Below are 18,574 nucleotides of genomic sequence, written 5' to 3' on the forward strand. Positions count from 1 at the left end.
TGCTGCAACTAAAGAGCGCAGGCGTGAACCAGGCTTTATAATGTTGCATTGTTAGAAACTAGGAAGGGGGGGCAGTTTTGATGGTGAAAGGGGGGGCTATGTTGGAGGGGAGGTATGGTGGGGAGCTGTGTTGTAGATATCATGGGTAAAGGGGGGGGGGGGGCTGTGTTGGAGGTATGGTGGGGAAAGTTGGGGGGCTGTGTTGGAGGTATGATGAGGAAAGGGGGAGGGCTGTGTTGAAGGTATGGTGGGGAAAGGGGGGGGGGGGCTGTGTTGGATGTATGGTGGGGAAAGGGGGGTTATGATGGGGAAAGGAATGGGGGGGGGGGGCCTATGTTGGAGGTATGGGAAATGAATTGGGGGGGGGGGGGTTGTGTTGGAGGTATGATGGGGAAAGGAAGGGGGGGCTGTGTTGGAGGTATAAGGGGGAGCTGTGTTGGAGGTGTGACAGGGAAATTAAGGGGTTGGGGGGGCTGTGTTGGAGGTAGGAAGGGAGGAGGCTGTGTTGGAGGTATGAAGGGGGGGGGGCTGTGTTGGAGGTATGATGGGGAAATGAAGGGGTTGGGGGGGCTGCGTTGGAGGTATGATGGGGAAAGGAAGGGGGGGCTGTGTTGGAGGTTTCAAGAGGTTGTTAATGGGTTATTCCCTATTATTGCAAAGTGCACAGGCAAGCTTTTCTTGGGTGGATGGAGACACCCGCCCCCCCCTTTTCCTAGGGCGCAAAATGACAGCCACAGGCAGCGCCATATTTTTCTCCTTGCTTGACAACTGGGCAGAGATTCCATGTATGCTCTGTGCAATCTGTAGCTCCCAACTAGGTAATGCTGCAAACTCATACTTGCACTGTAGGTCTGGTAATCTATGTTGGTATCTCTGTGTTGTGAGGGTAGCGAGTAAAGATACTAGTATAACTTTTCCATTGATGTTTGTGTGTTCTTTTTAAGTTCAGCAATGGATCAGCTCTCATAAACTGGACTACCTTGGTGTGCCCAGATACTGGGGGCTCTGGACTGCACGAGAAAAGTGGAAACAGGTATAAGGAGTTCATAAGCAAAGCCCTCATTGTTATTTAAATGAATGCTGTACAGGTTACTAATAATTTGCATATTTTAATCCCTTCCAGCTACAGGTTCATGGTGATGGATCGATTTGGGAAGGATTTACAGAAGATTTTTGAGGATAATGAGAAACGGTTCCCTCACAAGACTGTATTACAGCTAGGTTAAGACTGGTAGTTATTTAATTGTTTCCTTATTACTGCAGCCGTTGAGTCATTTGTACAGAGGTTTACAAACAACCTTTACCTTTTAATTGGAATGACCACAATTTCTTTAAACACTTCCCATCCGGCCCATGTATATAAACAGCCGGACGGGAGCAGTGCAGGGGTGGTGGCCGCTTATAAACGTCCTCTCCGCTTCCCTGTTTGTGCACGCTCCCTGGGAGTGCGCAGCACCACAATCCGGTGCCCGCTGTGTCCGGAGGAACACCGATAGTTGTACGGGACCTCTGTGTGAGTTCCTGATCATGTGATCACTGATTGGCCGATCATGTGATCACTGATTGGCCGATCATGTGATCACATGAAGAGTAGTAAGCAAAATGTCACTTCTGACATCATTGCTTACTATGTGTGAAATCTGTGAATGATCACAGAGATCACATGGTGCAAGGCTATTCACAACAGCCTTGAACCATGTGACAAGCTGTGACCAATCACAGCTCACAGTATTTCTCAATGGCTGCAAGAATGCAACCAGAGAGAAGAAATTGTTTTTACAGCCTCTTTGGGTGTAAAAGCAATCATTGTAAAAAAAAAAAAAAAATCTTCATAGTCCCCCCCCCCCCCCCCCCCCCCCCCCAAGTAGTACAGTGTCACAGTATGCAAAAAAAAAAAACACATCATATTAAAAAAAAAAGTAAAACAATTTAGAAAAATTATAATTTTGGTTATAAACTAATTTTGGGTTTTTGTTTGTTTTTTTTTCTGAAAAGATAATTGAATAAAATTTGGCCAAGATTTATGAAGAAAGATTATTTGCAAAATTTTATAAGAAATACACTTTTTTAAAACATGTTTGGACTTTTTCATTTATATAGCAAAAAAATAAGAATCCCAGTGTGAATAAATACCACCAAAATAGTTTTATCTGTCCAAAACAATTCTAAATTCATATGGGTACAGTGTTGCATGACCGCGCAATTGTCATTCAAAGCGTGATAGCACTGAAAGCTGAAAATTGGCCTGGCCTGGAAGGGAGTGAAAGTGTCCGGACTTGAAGTGGTTAATTCCCACTGTTTAGATAAAATTCACTCTCCTGTGATCACTGCCAGGTATTCTATTTTACAATAGTATCCACCCATCCCATCCCATCCATCCCCCTTTTAACATAAAGATATAAAAAATTATGTACTTGCAAAAGGCAATATCCACACTTAGGCCATATAGTCTCAAGATTACCACGTGACATTTAGTTTGCTGGATTCTTTTGGAAACCCTGATTTGGCTTCTTACAAAGTTGACTGTCAGTTGGAGTTCTAGAAAATTTGCAGGTTTGGGAAGCTGTGTAGAAATGGATGAGCAGTTTGTTAATAAATTGAACATAAATTTGCCCGACCTTGCTATAAGTATATACAGTATGTATGCATATAGTAACGTAGGTTACTAATTTTATTTCTTGCCTGTGTGTTTAGTCTCTAATACCGTTTGATTACACTTACAGCTGTCTAGACAAGTCTAGTCTATTTAAAACTTCATGTTTTGTAGATTGACATTCTGGAGTATATACATGAACATGAATATGTACATGGAGATATCAAAGCTTCCAATCTTCTCCTTCATCACAAAAATCCAAATCAGGTATGTAAAGACAGCTGTTCTCAAAAGTGAAGTGCCATTTTTCTGTAGTAGCATGATGTTTCACTTTTATCTTCAAATGTTTTGTGAATTAAAATAAATTGTGGCTTATGCATGAAAGTAGAAGACATTTGTCCCTTGCATCCATCATTCTTGATCTAGCAAGCATTAGTTTCAGTCATTGTCCATGTAGTTTTGCCTCCACAATAAAATGGCAGTGGTGTTTCCACTGGATGGTGCCACTCAGGTTGTACACTAGAGTAGGAATCCTGCATTGACAATGGTACCTTTATACCTCTTTTCTTAGATCAGGGGTGTCAAACTCCATTTAATTGCGGGCCGCATCAGCATTATGGTTGCCCTCAAATGGCCAGTTGTATCTGTAAGATTATAAAAAAGTATGTGCTCTTTATCATATTAAATAATTGCCTCTGCATTTGCTTACTGGTTTTAGCAATAATTAGCTCTGAAAGTAGAAGTCAAATGACAAGCAAGTAGAAGGAAAAATGACAAGCAGATATTTAAGTATACAACTATTGTACAATTTATTGAAAAAGGAGTGTTGGTAACAAAACTATTTTTTTTAATTTTAAATCGTCAGACAAATATTACCAATATTACCTTGTGCTGCTGTTGGGAAGAAGCTGGGGGTGGAGTTGGTAAGCAGTGCAGAGTCTGGAGGAGGACCAGAGGAGGGCGGGAATGCTGAGACCAATGGAGGCGGAGACAAGGGGGTGCAGCACAGAGGCGCAGGTTCTGTAGGAGGGGTTCCGTCATCCTCTCTGCTGCCAACTGCGGGGGGGGGGGGGGGGGGGGGGCTGGAGATCAGCCTCTCCACGGGTACACAGAGAAGTGGAGGAAGTACGAGTTATGTTGAGATGGTGGGAAGCAGAGACAAGCCTCTCCATGGCTACACAGAGAAGCGAAGATTCTGGTGATGGAGTTTGTTTTCTCTGTTGCCGACTGCAGGTGGGGGCAGAGACAAGGGCAGTGCCGCAGCTGCAAGAGCGGTCCAAGGGCCACAAGACATTACCTAGCCTTGTGTTTGACACATGTCCCTTTTTAGAGGTTAAGAAACATCCGTATGTCATACCTGTTTGGTGTTTTACAGAGACTGCTCTGTAAAGTGTCATTGCCATTACCACTTGATTCTTTTCAACCATGCCCCATCATAAGCTGCAGGAAGACCATTTAAATGTTAGTTTTATAATACTTTTTTCCATACTGATTTAGCAATTTTGTTTATATGACAGAGCTTTTAATTCCTGTACTGTTGGTTTATCTAATGAACTGTTTGTTCTGGTGCCTTGACTTCAGCTTTCAGCTACAGCAACTTAAAAATTAAAAGTATTCCAAGCATTATTGTCACAAGTGTGTGCGATACTGCCATTAATGCCAGTGTTTACACATGATAATACCACATTATTGACAATCTTTTTCACTGAGGGCAAAAGACAGACTTAGCTGTTGACATCACATGAGGTTGTCACCTGCTACCAGCATGTGGAAATAGTTTAACCCAGGTTCAGCTTTGCATCTGTCATGTTACGGCAATGCCGGGTTCACTGAAATAAAAGCATTTTGTGTGTTTTTTGTTTTTTTTCTTTAATGCAAATAAAATCACAGGTCCCTGATGGTGAAGGGCATGAGGCCAGGTATCAGCACAACAGGGGACTGCATACTAATAGATCTTCAGCTATAAGGAGAGCAGCATTTTATATCTGGTGTGTTGAGCTGCTAGAAATCAAGAATGACTTTGCAGAAAATTCTCAGTTCTGTCATATTGCACTCCCTGTTAGAAAGTGAAACTTATGTTTCTGAATAAAGAGATCCTCTACATTTTAGCTATATGTATTGTAAAGATACTGTAAAAACAGATTTTATTGCAGCCTCACCCCTCTGTTCTGATGGAATTGGGGTTTGCCTTGCAATGTACAGTGGCTGCGAGGAAGTGACATTTGGAAATGTGGAAGACAATCAGCGCAGTCACTATCAAAGCAAAATACCATAAACTATATGTTACATATAATGTAATGTACATAAATCACAAGCAAATCAACGTGCTCTCAAATTTGTGAATTTTTGGTTCTGCCCAGTATGAAGGGAAAAAACCTTGAGCCTTTAGAACCACTTAAGATAACACTGTATTACTCTGGTCACAGGAGTAAAAGAAAAAATTAAAATTCGTATTTAAAAAAAAAATAATAATGTCACAAGTCAGTGTCCCTGTTCAACGCCTCACTAGTTATATGATGACACTGTCTTGCATTGGTTACAGTATGTAAAAAAAAAAAAAAATTTTTTTTTCATTTCCCACAAAATTATGACCAAAAATGACAACTTCAAAAAAACTCGCCATGCTTCTAAGACTACTTTCAGAATATCGGTCATTTGGGGGATATATTGTCCTGGCTGTTTTGGGCCTCAAATGAGATCAGCCGTTAGTACATCAGGATTTATCGATTTTTAGATATATACCATAGTTTGTGGACTCTATAACTTTCCTACCAACTAAATAAACACTGATTTGGGTTATTTTCACCAAAGAAATGTAACCAAATACATTTTGGCCTAAATTTGTGTAGAAAGATTTAGTTGCAAAATTTTATATCAAGAGACGAAAAACTTTCTTTTTTTTCGGAGTTTTTTTTTTTTCATTTTATAGTGCAAAAAATAAAAAAACTAAAAAAAACTAGTGTGATTAAATACCACCAAAAGAAATCTCTATTTGTCTGAAAAAAATGATAAAAAATTCATATAGGTAGTGTTGCATGACCGCGCTATTGGCATTTAAAGTGCAACAGCGCTGAAAGCTGAAAATTGGCATGGGCAGAAAAGGGGTAAAAGTACCAGGTAAGCAAGTGGTTAAAATAAAAAAACGGCAATCAGAGACATGCACTGAAAAAAATAAATAAATCACAGTTCTAAAAGCACTAATTGCCTGTAACTCCTACTCTTTTGGTGTGCTCTGTTCCTCTCTCTAGTGTCAGATGTCACATAATCAAAACTTTGCCTGATCTTTGTAGGTGTACCTGGTGGATTATGGCCTTGCCTATAGATACTGCCCAGATGGTGTTCACAAGGAGTATAAAGAGGATCCTAGGAAGTGTCACAATGGCACAATAGAATTTACAAGTGTTGATGCTCACAAAGGAGTCAGTAAGTATGTTTTATGTACTGTTGATCTCTGGTGTAACTGTAAAATAAAAGAAATGGTATGAAAGAAATGCTTGCAAGGTTATTGCTGACCTCAGCCTGAAAATGCAGGAGTACTCAAAACTGCTCATCTGCTTTTTATTTATTTATTTATTTTTTTTTTTATTACGAATTAAACCATGTGAAGAAAAAGAGACCATTATACACACTTTCGTTTGTCCCAACCCCACTTTTTTGCTGGACAACTATCTGGGCATGTAAACCTATAGAAAAACATGCGGCTTTGAGAAATAGAAAATAGTTTATATAAATCTTTAATTTTACATATTGCCTTCATTCAGTTGTGCTAAAAGTCCTACCTAACAGTCCAGTGGGCAGTCACTTTGGTCTTCACTCTCTGGAAAAGCCACATTGGACAGATACTTGTCTCCCCTGCTCTGTGCTGGGAGGTCCACCCGCTGGCCAGTATGTCAGTTGTAATGGCAGGCATAGCAGAGGGTACAGGCACCTTACCTCGAAGGTGTATTGAATAATAAAGATTGAAAAAAGATGGTATAGCTCTTCAAGAGAACAAAGATTGGAGTCACTGCCCCCTGGGCTAATAATATTCCTCCCCCCAAGTGGCTTTTTAAAAAAAAAAAAAAAAATTTGACGTCACGGTTACTTTAAATTGCTGTCCCTGCATCTGCTGAAGCCCCCATGCCAGTGTTGATGTGTCCCTATTCTTGTCATATTTACTCTACAGCTTGGTCTGCATTTTATTGTGGAGAAAAAAATAAAGGTGCTGATTACCTGTAAAAACCCAATATAGCAGTTATAATCCAGTATTTTACTCAGTAGTTGTTATATACATATACGTTTTGGGCTGATGGATTTCTCCATCTTGTTTCCTTTAGCTAGCCAAACCTATGCGATCATCTGTGCCAAACTATGGCTTGTTTTTCTTTGATTGTACAAGTAGATGCGCATATATTTTCTGCATATACGCGTGTAATGCATAAGTGTGTATCCATGTATATGTGCCGTACAGATAAATACAGTCTCAGCTAAATTCTCACAGCTTGCACCTAGAACAAGGCAATGCCCACGTTTTTATTATTAGCTTAGAATGGTACATACAAAAATGTAAAGGAGACTACAAATATTGAGTAAGTGTGACTCTTTCCCTTTATAACTTCAGAAGCATGGATAAGTAGTTCTTCACAAACATCATATTGAAGTGTTTGGCTCAGCTGTTCATTTACTGTACTAAGGGGGTGCTGTTATTGCCGAAGTAATTTGTATTTCTGTCCAAACAACTTGTTAGGCCTCCTACATACAGTATGCAAATTTCCCTGGCACCGTTCATGAATGTGACATCCCTAAAATTCGTAGAAATGAGTCTCCAGACAGATGAAGAAAATAGTTTTATTTTTCATGGCATTAATTGACTGAAGAAAAACAGTCTAAACCGTTCACGTGATTAGTAATTTTCTGTAAATGTGGTTTAGTTCTGCAGTATACAGTCAATGCTAGAATGATTGATGTGGGAAGATACCTTTCATTGAGGGACACAGGATGTCTTACCTTTTTGGGTTATATTGCCACCTACAGAATGATTGGACACTGACAAACAAAAAAAAATGTAGGCCAGTCCAGGATGACGACTCCTGCTGCCACCATGCCTCAGCTTTTAGCTAGTTAAGAATACAAAACCCCAAATGGGATTTTTATCAGCACTATATTACACATATATAAAGTAGAGGTTTTTCTTGAAGAAAATTAACATCTCTTTTTACAGCAAATCCAATGCTCTCAATGATAGACTTGTAACGTAGCTCCATTCATGCAACGCGGTTCAGAGATAAAACACTCTTTCCTCAGGTAAACAGATATATAATCTCTATAACATAAGTATCATTTAACATTGGTCCAAAACATTGTGTATATATACAAATTAACATAATATACAAACTCTGTAAACCACTTACTATTCAGAGAGCATTTTAAACCAAGTAGAAGCCATTGAGATAAAAACAAAACAGCTGGTCGTTCCTAGCCCTGAAGATCCCTTTACAAAAACTCCCAAAGGGAGCTGCTGTGGGGTGCCCTGGTGGCCACTGAGGCCTATAGTAGTCGACCCCTGCCAATACAATATAATAAATAGAGACTGACAGAAAATATTTGTATTCGTTATAAATGGCTTGAAGATGTATATTCAAGTGAAGTAAATGTTTCTAATTGTATAATCCTAGTCGTACCCGCCCATGCATTTAGGTTGATAGTACAAATTTCCAAAACATGACGAAACCTGGAGATAATGTAAGAAAATTAATATGGAGGTAAGCCAAGTTGTATAATATGTGTTTTGTTCGGTGTCAGTGGTAGAGCCACAATCGTTGCTAATACATTGTAATAATGTGACCAGTCCTACAAGGACTACTAACTCCATCAATGAACAAAAGAATGAGCTCCTAAATGTACTATACCCCATATAGGTTCCCCTGTCACTCACCCCATACAGAAGATGTCCGCAATCCATACTGGCAGGTAAATATTCAAAAAGAAGTGCACAAGGGCTGTAGATCATCAAATTAAGTAGGGGCAGAAGTTATCCTAATTTCCTGCACCTAGATCAGTTGTTGTCTGGGCCAGCTGCCAGTTGGACCTTCTAAGCTCCAGACACTCATTGGCCCCTGAGGCAGACACATTCCGGGGGCCTGCGCGTGCAGGGCAGCCAACTAGCGCAACCCATAACCTGGAGGAAAGCAACACAGGCTTCTAAAGAAGGGGGAAAGAGAAGAGATGCGGAAATAGCAAAAACCACAACATACACCACAGCAAAAAAAATTTAATTTGCGATTTAAGTCTTACATTCACCATGACACATAGCAAATCAGTCACATTTTTTTGATGCTGAGATTTATAAGGGGAAATGTGGAGCCCTCTGCAGCAGTCTATATCGCAAACCCACTGCTGGGAATGTCATGCTTCAAGCTTCTACCCGAAGGCTTTAATACAATCGATCCCATATGGGCAATATCTTAGAGTAAAGCGAAATTGCTCTGATGATGTTACCTTTGTGATGGAAGCTAAAAAACTCCAACAGAGACTGCTAGAGAGGGGTTATTCTCGCACTGCTTTGAAAAAAAACATATAAACTAGTAATGATGCAAAACAGAAACCAACTCTTATATAATAACAAAAGTAAAGGAGACAGAGACCCATTAAGAATTTTATAACAATTCTTGAACCAACAAGTCCAAAAAATTGTTAAAAAGCATTGGCACATGCTCAGCATGGATCCCATGGTGGACAAATCTGTTCCTGCCAACCCATTGTTTACATTTAGGCATGCTACCTCCATTAGGGATTATATATTTCAGAGTGTGTATAAGGGAGAGGCATGTGGGGTTCCTTGCAAATAGAAGGATACCTTTTTATATGTGGGTTATGCAATTATTGCAAATATGGTGCCTACGCTTTCAATCAAAACATTATGCGAACTGTAGGACATTTGGCGGTGTATGTTACTATGTGGGGGGTTTTTTGTCAGCAAAACAAAATTGAAATTTTGGAAATGTGCATACAGATACATCAGATGTATGTAGATATGTAACGCTGACCTGCCCTTGGACGTCATGTGACTACCGTCCATGGTGGTATATTTCCAAAAGTCAAATTTTTGATTCTTGATCAAATTCACCCTAATTCAAGAACAAACATTTACAAAGGGAACTAAAATGGATCCACCTTCTAAAGCTACACAACCTCCAGGTCTTAAGGTTTTGTGTCAGGAGGTATGGAAAAATAACCCAAAATAACAATCGGGGGGCTTAATCTCTTGTTTTGCCAACTGACTCAATATGTTGATTATTTTTGCTACATTGAGTAATCTGCAACATGTTGTTTTTTTTATATAGTTTTTTTTTTTTTTTTTTTTTTGCTGTTGTTTTTTATTATTGCCGCATCTCTTTTCCCTTTCTTTAGAAGCCTGTGTTTCTGTAGCTCTACCACTGACACCAAACCTATACATTACAGTTAGGTCCATATATATTTGGGCACAGGAACAATTTTAGTTTTTTTCAGGTATGTACCAAAACATATTCAAGCTTTAGTTATGTAATGGATATGGGCTGAAAGTGCACACTCTTGGGTTTAATTTGAGGATATGTACATCCAAATTGGAAGAAGGGTTTAGGAGTTAGAGCTCCTAAGAGTAGCCAATCCCCCCTTTTTCAAAGGACCAAAAGTAATTGGACAATTGAATCAAAAGCTGCTCATGGCAAGATGTGGGGTATGCCTTAGTTATTTCTTCATCAATTAAGCAGGTCTGGAGTTGATTCTAAGTGTGGTATTTGCATTTGTAATGTATTGCTGCGAACCTACATCATGCGTTCAAAGGAGCTGTCCATGCAAGTGAAACAGGCCATTGTAAGGCTTCAAAAATGAAACCAATCCATCAGAGAGATTACAGAAACGTTAGGAGTGGCCAAATCAAAAGTTTGGTACATTCTGAGGAAAGAAGATTGCACTGGTGAACTCAGCAACATAAAAAGTCATGGAGATCTACAGAAGACAACAGTAGTGGATGATCGCAGGATCTTCTCTATGGTAAAGAAAAACCCATTCACAACATCCAGACAAGTGAAGGACACTCTCTAGGAGGTGGGCGTATCATTGTCAAAGTCTACAATCAAGAAGACTTCACAAGAGCAAATACAGAGGGTTCACCACAAGGTGCAAACCATTCATAAGGCTGAAGAATAGAAAAGCCACATTAGACTTTGTAAAAAAAAAAAAAAAAAAAAAAAACATCTAAAGAAGCCAGACTAGTTCTGGAAAAGCTTTCTTTGGACTGATGAAACTAAGATTAATCTGTACCAGAATGACAGGAAGAAAAAAGTGAGAAGGCTTGGAACAGCTCATGATCCAAAGCACACAACGTCATCTGTAAAACATGGTGGAGGCAGCGTGATGGCATGGACATGCATGGCTTCCAGTGGCACTGGGTCATTGGTGTTTATTAATGATGTGACAAAAGCAGCCGGATGAATCCTGCAGTGTTTAGAGATATACGGTCAGCTCCGATTCAGCCAAATGCAGCAAAGTTGATTGGACGGCACTTCACAGTACAGATGGACAATGAACCAAAACACACTGCAAAAGCAACCCAGGATCTTTTGAAGGGAAAGAAGTGGAATATTCTGCAATGGCCGAGTCAGTCACCTGATCTCAACCCAATTGAGCATGCATTTCACTTGCTGAAGGCAAAACTAAAGGCAGAAAGACCCACAAACAAAGAAAAACCGAAGACAGCTGCAGTTAGAACCTGGCAAAGCACCAGAAAGGAGAAAACTCAGACTTTGGTAATGTCCATGGGTTCCAGACTTCAAAAAGTTATAATTCTATACCCACAGTTGATCCAGAGGAAGGCAAAAAATCCAGCAAAGTATGATCCCATTTGCTCCTGCAGGGAAAACAATTCCTTCGTGATCCCCCGAGAGACATTCGGATATTCCCTGGATCAACTTTACCTATAAAAAGTAACCAGTTATATTCTGTGTATCTGAGAATGAATCCAGGCCTTTTTTAAAGCAATCCACTGTGCTGGGCAGAACCAACTCTTGAGGGAGTCTATTCCACATTTTCACAGCTTTCACTGTGAAGAAACCTTTCCATGTTTTTGAGATTAAATTTCTTTTCCTCCAGACGTAAAGAGTGCCCCTTTGTCCTCTGTGATGACCTCAGGGTGAATAACTCTACACCGAGTTCACTATATGAACCACTGATGTATTTATACATGGAGATCATATCCCCCCTTATGTATTATACATGGTGATCATATCCCCCCTTATGTATTATACATGGTGATCATATCCCCCCTTATGTATTATACATGGTGATCATATCCCCCCTTATGTATTATACATGGTGATCATATCCCCCCTTATGTATTATACATGGTGATCATATCCCCCCTTATGTATTATACATGGAGATCATACCGTCCCTTATGTATTATACATGGAGATCATATCCCCCCTTATGTATTATACATGGTGATCATGTCCCCCTTATGTATTATACATGGAGATCATATCCCCCCTTATGTATTATACATGGTGATCATATCCCCCCTTATGTATTATACATGGAGATCATATCCCCCCTTATGTATTATACATGGAGATCATATCCCCCCTTATGTATTATACATGGAGATCATATCCCCCCTTATGTATTATACATGGAGATCATATCCCCCCTTATGTATTATACATGGAGATCATATCCCCCCCTTATGTATTATACATGGTGATCATATCCCCCCCCCTTATGTATTATACATGGTGATCATATCCCCCCCCCTTATGTATTATACATGGTGATCATATCCCCCCCCCTTATGTATTATACATGGTGATCATATCCCCCCCCCTTATGTATTATACATGGTGATCATATCCCCCCCCCTTATGTATTATACATGGTGATCATATCCCCCCCCTTATGTATTATACATGGAGGTCATATCCCCCCTTATGTATTATACATGGTGATCATATCCCCCCCTTATGTATTATACATGGTGATCATATCCCCCCCTTATGTATTATACATGGAGGTCATATCCCCCCCTTATGTATTATACATGGAGGTCATATCCCCCCTTAATCTTCTTTTCTCAAGAGAGAATAAATTCAGTTCCTCTAGTCGTTCCTCATAGCTGATCTCCTCCATGCCTCTTATCGGTTTGGTTGCCCTTCTCTGTACTTTCTCCAGTTCCCCAATGTTCTTTTTGTGAATTGGTGCCCAAAACTGAACTGCATATTCCAGATGAGGTCTTACTAATGATTTGTACCGGGGGAATGATCTCTCTCTCTCTGGAGTCTATACCTCTTTTAATACAAGACAGGATTTTGCTCGCTTTAGAAGCTGGTGCTTGGCATTGCATGCCATTATTAAGCTTGCATTGAGGGCGGCTTGTAAATTGGAGACATCCTGTAAGGACGTTATTCCACTGCACAGCTTGGTGTCATCTGCAAAGACTGAAATGGTATTTATAATCCCAGACCCTATATCGTTTATAAATATATTAAAAAGTAAGGGTCCCAACACTGAACCTTGGGGTACACCACTGACAACCCTAGACCATTCAGAGTATGAATCATTAACCACTACTCTCTGAATACCATCTTTGAGCCAGTTTTCTATCCATTTACATACAGATTTTTCAAAGCCCAATTATATTCATTTGTCCAGTTACATTTGAGCCCCTGAAAATGGAGGGACTGTGTATAAAAATGGTTGCCGTTCCTAAAATTTGTACTTGATATTTATGTTCAACCCCTTGAATTAAAGCTGAAAGTCTGCACTTCAATTCATTTGGGTTGTTTTGTTTTAATTTATTCTGGTGGCATACAGAGCCAAAAGTATGAAAATTGTCATTCAAAGTGTGACCGCGCTGAAAGCTGGAAATTGGCCTGGGCAGGAAGGGGGTGTAAGTGCCTTGTAGGCTAGTGGTTAAAATGCTCTCTGAATAGTAAGTTGTTCAGACTTTGTATAAATATGCAATGTTTTGGACCATTGTTAAAGATGCTTATTATGTTCTAGAGATTATTTATCTGTATATCTGAGGAAAGTGTTTTATCTCTGAAACGCGTCGGGTGAATGGAGCTACGTTACAAGTCTGTCTTTATCATTGAGAGCATTGTACTTGCTGTGTAAAATTGGGGTACAAGGCGTTTGCTCTTTTATGCTAATATTGTGCAATAAAGATGTTTATTTTTTTAAGAAAAATCTCTACCTTATATATGTGTAATATAATGCAATAATGATCCCATTTCAATTTTGTATTCTTAAAGGGTTGTATTCAAGGGATGTGGCACATATGAAGGTACACCCACCAATACTGTATACAGCTTTTAGCTAGTGTCATTTTTCTACATCACTTGTAGGGGTGGGCTTGGGTTTTGTCTGAACATGGAAGGAAGCTGCCGGTGCTGGCTCAGTCAGCTTCAGCCAGGACATTCCCTGACCAGAGCTGCAACTACACAATCAGGAGAGGATGCTTGTGACATCAGTGACCTAATATCGCCATGTAACTAGTAGATCAATGATGTCAGAAGCATCTTTTCCCCTTTTGTGCACTAGCAGCTGCGGGGCGAGCAATGTCTCCCAGCTGCAGCTGATTAGGCCAACACTGACCGCTTTCTTCTGAGTTTGGACCAATCCCAGCTAATTCCTCATATATGATTGCCTACCCTTAGTCTAGCTTTTGGTGTGACATGACCAGACCCCGCTGGATTAGATGTGGTGGGGCTAGTCTGAAAATGACCTTCAGGAACTCTGTTCCGCATAGAACACTTTCCAGACCCTGTTCTGGTAACAGGTTAGCCACTGAGCGATTTTCAGGTCCACACTGTTGGCATTGCCTCAGTGCTTGCCATGTCTATGAAGAGGCCGCTTGTTGGAAAAGCTAGGTGCCTTTTTAAAATTTCTGTTCTCAGCCAGTTTCTATTGCAGAAGGGGATAACGCTGAGGGACTGAGCACTGACGTCATCTGCTAGGTGGGGTGGCATATCCTCCATGCACTTTCCTACCACCTCCGTGCTTTGCAAAGAGCCATGTGAAACTCTGAACTTCTGCCTGTTCCTACTGCCCATCTACAGTGATTTTAGTCACCTCTGGTCATCCAACATTTCCTGGCTGACTGTTATCTGGGTTTTGTGGGTACCTGAGACCTGGCCTCGTACCTTGATCTTAGTTGCCTTAATGACGGGGTTGCAACAAATCTGTAACTATACATCTAGGGGACAGTTCTGCAACAGGTGACCATGGCTCACAATCCTCTAATGGTTCCTGGGGCATTTGTTCTATACTTCTGAAGCTACCGACATCTGGATTTGTTACCCTTTAATTATGCTGGCTGGGGGTCGAGTCCTCTTGACTTATCAACTGGGGTCTCTACCGCAGTTGGACATGAAATTGTGCCGCACTCGCTCATTTCCTTGTTGGTTTTAAGTGTGCACCCTTTTCTTTCTCTGCAGTCTCTTTTGTTGATCAGCCCACAGCCTCAGGAAACCAGGACACCAATTGTAGTGACCATTACTGAATTTGATTCTGGGTCAGCACAATCTCTTCCTGAGTAGACTATCTTTGATGAATTGCATCCTGCTGCTATATTGTCCCAGATTTTTTAGACTGTTTTGGCCCTTATTGATGGGGTACATACTACTCTGCATCTGAAGGATCAACCTGCTATCTCTAGTCTTGGGTCTTTCAGAGCTCCTACAGTTACAGAGACCTTCCTATTACACCTGCTCTTTTAAAGGTATTGCTGTATGGGAATTGGAAGCACCCTGATGGATCCTGGACTCCCCCCTGAATGCTCACTTAATTGGTTCCCAGTTGGAAAGGATTCTATTAACCAGTGGTTAATGCCCACTGTAGATGTCCAATCACCTGAAGGTACACGCCTATAACCTATGGTGTATGAATATTCTGCCAAGATATGGAATTCACTTGTAAGTCAAAATTCCCTTTTTTAACACTTGATCTGTGGTGGATTGTAACGGCTCCACAACGCCTTATTACATTACCAGGAAACACACCCACGCTTAATCACACATGCCATGTGCTGCATTGAATTAAAAAACCAGCAGGTCCATTTTTGTGCCCACTAAGGTGCACTGCCAGCTCTTTCCAAATTAATTAGTTGCATTAATGTATGATGCATTGCATTAACAAATGTGTGTGAACACAATGAATAGTGTGAAGGGGACCTACTACATTGATCTTCTATTGATCTAAACATCTTTAAAACATTCTAGTTTCCTTTTTGAGAGCCATGTTAAATATTTCAACAGGTCCTTCAAGAAGAGGCGATTTAGAAATTTTGGGTTATTGTATGATTCAGTGGCTCTGTGGCAAGCTGCCTTGGGAAGACAACTTAAAGGACCCAAATTATGTTACCAGCTCAAAAATAAGGTATGCCTGTCTATATTGTTTGTTGCAAGTGTAAAACCTGGTTAAAGAACAAGTTCACCTTTCGTTACATGTTATACCCTTATTGAGGATGTAACCTGTTGCTGTAGCACCGACCCCTGCCATCCCCAACCCCCTCCCCATCTCCATTTGTCACAATTTAGAAAAAAACTTTGTCTGTGCAGCACCCTGCCCACGCAGTGCATTCACCAAGTTCTGTGAATGGGAAAACTACAAGTACCTACATCCTTTGCGGCTGTCATCACCTTGTAGTTCTCAATGAACTACCACAGTGCTGTTGAGCGCTCTGGTAGTTCATTGATTTTTCCTGTCATTGTGTAACTGCCTGTCTGTACAATGTATGGACAGACAGCTTAAACTGACAGTATGTAGGAGTCTTGCTGATTGCAGGTGCAATGCTTTCCAGGCTCCTGAAAATATGATGGTAAATGCACTTTTTTTTTTACCTGCAAAAAAATGTGAATGTATTTATTTTTAAAGTGAGCTTGTCCTTTTAATACCGAACTGATAAAAATGTAAAGTGACCCTTGCAGTTGTGCTCCCTGCACTGCCAGGGTTAAGTGGTCATTTTTGTCTACTCACTTTATCCCTCACTCCCACTGGCAGCCAGTGCTCTCCTCTTCTCTCAAACACTTTAAAGCATAATTAAAAACTTTTTTTTTTTTTTTTGTGGATGGAGTTGAGAGGGATTAGAATACCTGTGAGGTTTTTATTGCTGTCTGTGCCCTCGTCAAGGATTTGCCCTGTTTATTTGCCCTGTTTACCATTATCATTGAAAGTAAAAGAAAATCCCAAATTTTGAGTTGTCCCCAGAAACATAATAAAGGGGAAATCTTCCAATGGGACCCACTAGTTCTCGTGACCTGGTCCCCAAAGAATTCCCTTTTAATTTGCGGAGATTTCTTCTCACTCCGTGGTTTGGCTATGGGGCAGGAAGCGAAGGGAAATCTCTGCAATGGGACACAAATGGTAAAAAAGTCTAGAAGAGGTTATAACTCTCCTTTGCTCTATCCAAAATGGGGGGGGGGGGATGTTGCCTATAGTTCTACTTTAATGTTGTGGGAGGACCGTTACAATGCAGGACTGGTTATCTTGCATTGTATGTGATGTCAGAGTGCTTGCGACCAACAGAGTGGCGCAGAAAAGTGGCTTCAGGGGACCAGTCGTTGCCTGCAGGAAAGAGTGATAAGGTAAGTAAAACTGTTTTTATATGATCACCTAGATTGAGAAAAGGCCAGGAATTTAACCCTTGTCATGCTTGGGGGATCCCCACTACAGGGGAAACTTTAACCCAAACCAACAAAGCTGAACTCCATGAAAAAACTTAAAGGGTATCTGTGAAAAGGAAAAAAATCTCTGTGAAAAGCTACCACTGCATGCTGCCATTCTCTTGGCTTCTGAGCTGTTTATGAATATAAACCTATATACTGTAAATGTGACTGTTCTTCAGCTAGTGTGCATCGGGAGGGGGGGGGGGGGGGGGTTTGCAATTTAGAAGGTGACTTCTTTCAGAGGTATCTCACAGTGGTTTTTCACTTAGGACCTACTACCTTTAGAGGTGTGTGTGTGTGTGTGTGTGTGTGTGTGTGTGTGTGTGTGTGTGTGTGTGTGTGTGTGTGTGTGTGTGTGTGTGTGTGTGTGTGTGTGTGTGTGTGTGTGGGTGGGTGTGTGTGGGTGGGTGTGGGTGGTTTTTTTTTTTTTGTAAGGAGGCCAGGCTTAGATTGTAGAAGAAGATGAAAGAGAGAGCGCACAAACCTTGCACATTACCTCAATAAATAGTAACTAATTTTATTAAGGAAATATACTCACAAAGTGATGGTATAACAGGCATAAGTAACAATAATCCAAAGAGGGTTACAGGTAAATCCAAAAGGGAGGGGGGATGAAGGCTAATGCGTTTTGAAGGGTGCTCCCTCCTTCATCAGAGCTGGGTTGAGCAGATGGAGACGTCAGTATGGCAGAGTTCCCATGGCAAGGAGATTTTCAGCCACTGAGTGTCAGTAGTGAACTGCTGTAATACTGACACTCAGTGGCTGAGAATCTCCTTGCCATGGGAACTCTGCCATACTGAAGTCTCTATCTGCTCAACCCAGCTCTGATGAAGGAGGGAGCACCCTTCGAAACGCGTTAACCTTCACCCCCCCCCCCTTTGGATTTACCTGTAATCCTGTTTGGATTATGGTTACTTATGCCTGTTATACCATCACTTTGAGTATATTTCCTTAATAATAAAATTAGTCACTATTTATTGAGGTAATGCGCAAGGTTTGTGCGCTCTTTCTTTCATCTTCTACAGTTTTATCAAGCTTCCCCAGCTTCATGATAGAGCTGCACAACCTCTGATCACCAGCGGATGAACACACAACACGCTGCTTGTTACTAACGCCCGTTTGATCTGAGTCTTTGAGCGCAGGAGATAATGGGTCTTTGGCCAGGCTTAGATGTCTGATATTTAATAAGTGTAAATACATTTTCCTTGGACTGTTTTGCACATATGCATCAAAAGAAAAGTTTGAAACCTAAAATTGTTCCCTCAATATTTCTGAGTGAACCATCTCTATATGTTTGTGG

General features: G+C 40.7%; 1 protein-coding gene across 1 annotated transcript in view; it reads left to right on the plus strand.

Moving 5' to 3' along the window:
• Positions 1–944: 944 nt before the first annotated feature.
• Positions 945–18,574, plus strand: part of LOC149444321 (serine/threonine-protein kinase VRK1-like) — a gene marked incomplete at its 5' end in the record, with an annotated part of 34,702 nt that continues 17,072 nt past the window's right edge. The window contains 7 exon segments of the mRNA XM_089654671.1: positions 945–1,000; positions 1,002–1,033; positions 1,124–1,221; positions 1,264–1,355; positions 2,768–2,860; positions 5,884–6,016; positions 15,865–15,985. Of these exon segments, the coding sequence (XP_089510797.1) occupies positions 945–1,000; positions 1,002–1,033; positions 1,124–1,221; positions 1,264–1,355; positions 2,768–2,860; positions 5,884–6,016; positions 15,865–15,985 (625 nt within the window).

Source organism: Staurois parvus, unplaced genomic scaffold (genome assembly GCF_062004578.1).
Source record: "Staurois parvus isolate SC_StPar_1 unplaced genomic scaffold, SC_StPar_1.0 ptg000788l, whole genome shotgun sequence".
NCBI classification, from domain to species: domain Eukaryota; kingdom Metazoa; phylum Chordata; class Amphibia; order Anura; family Ranidae; genus Staurois; species Staurois parvus.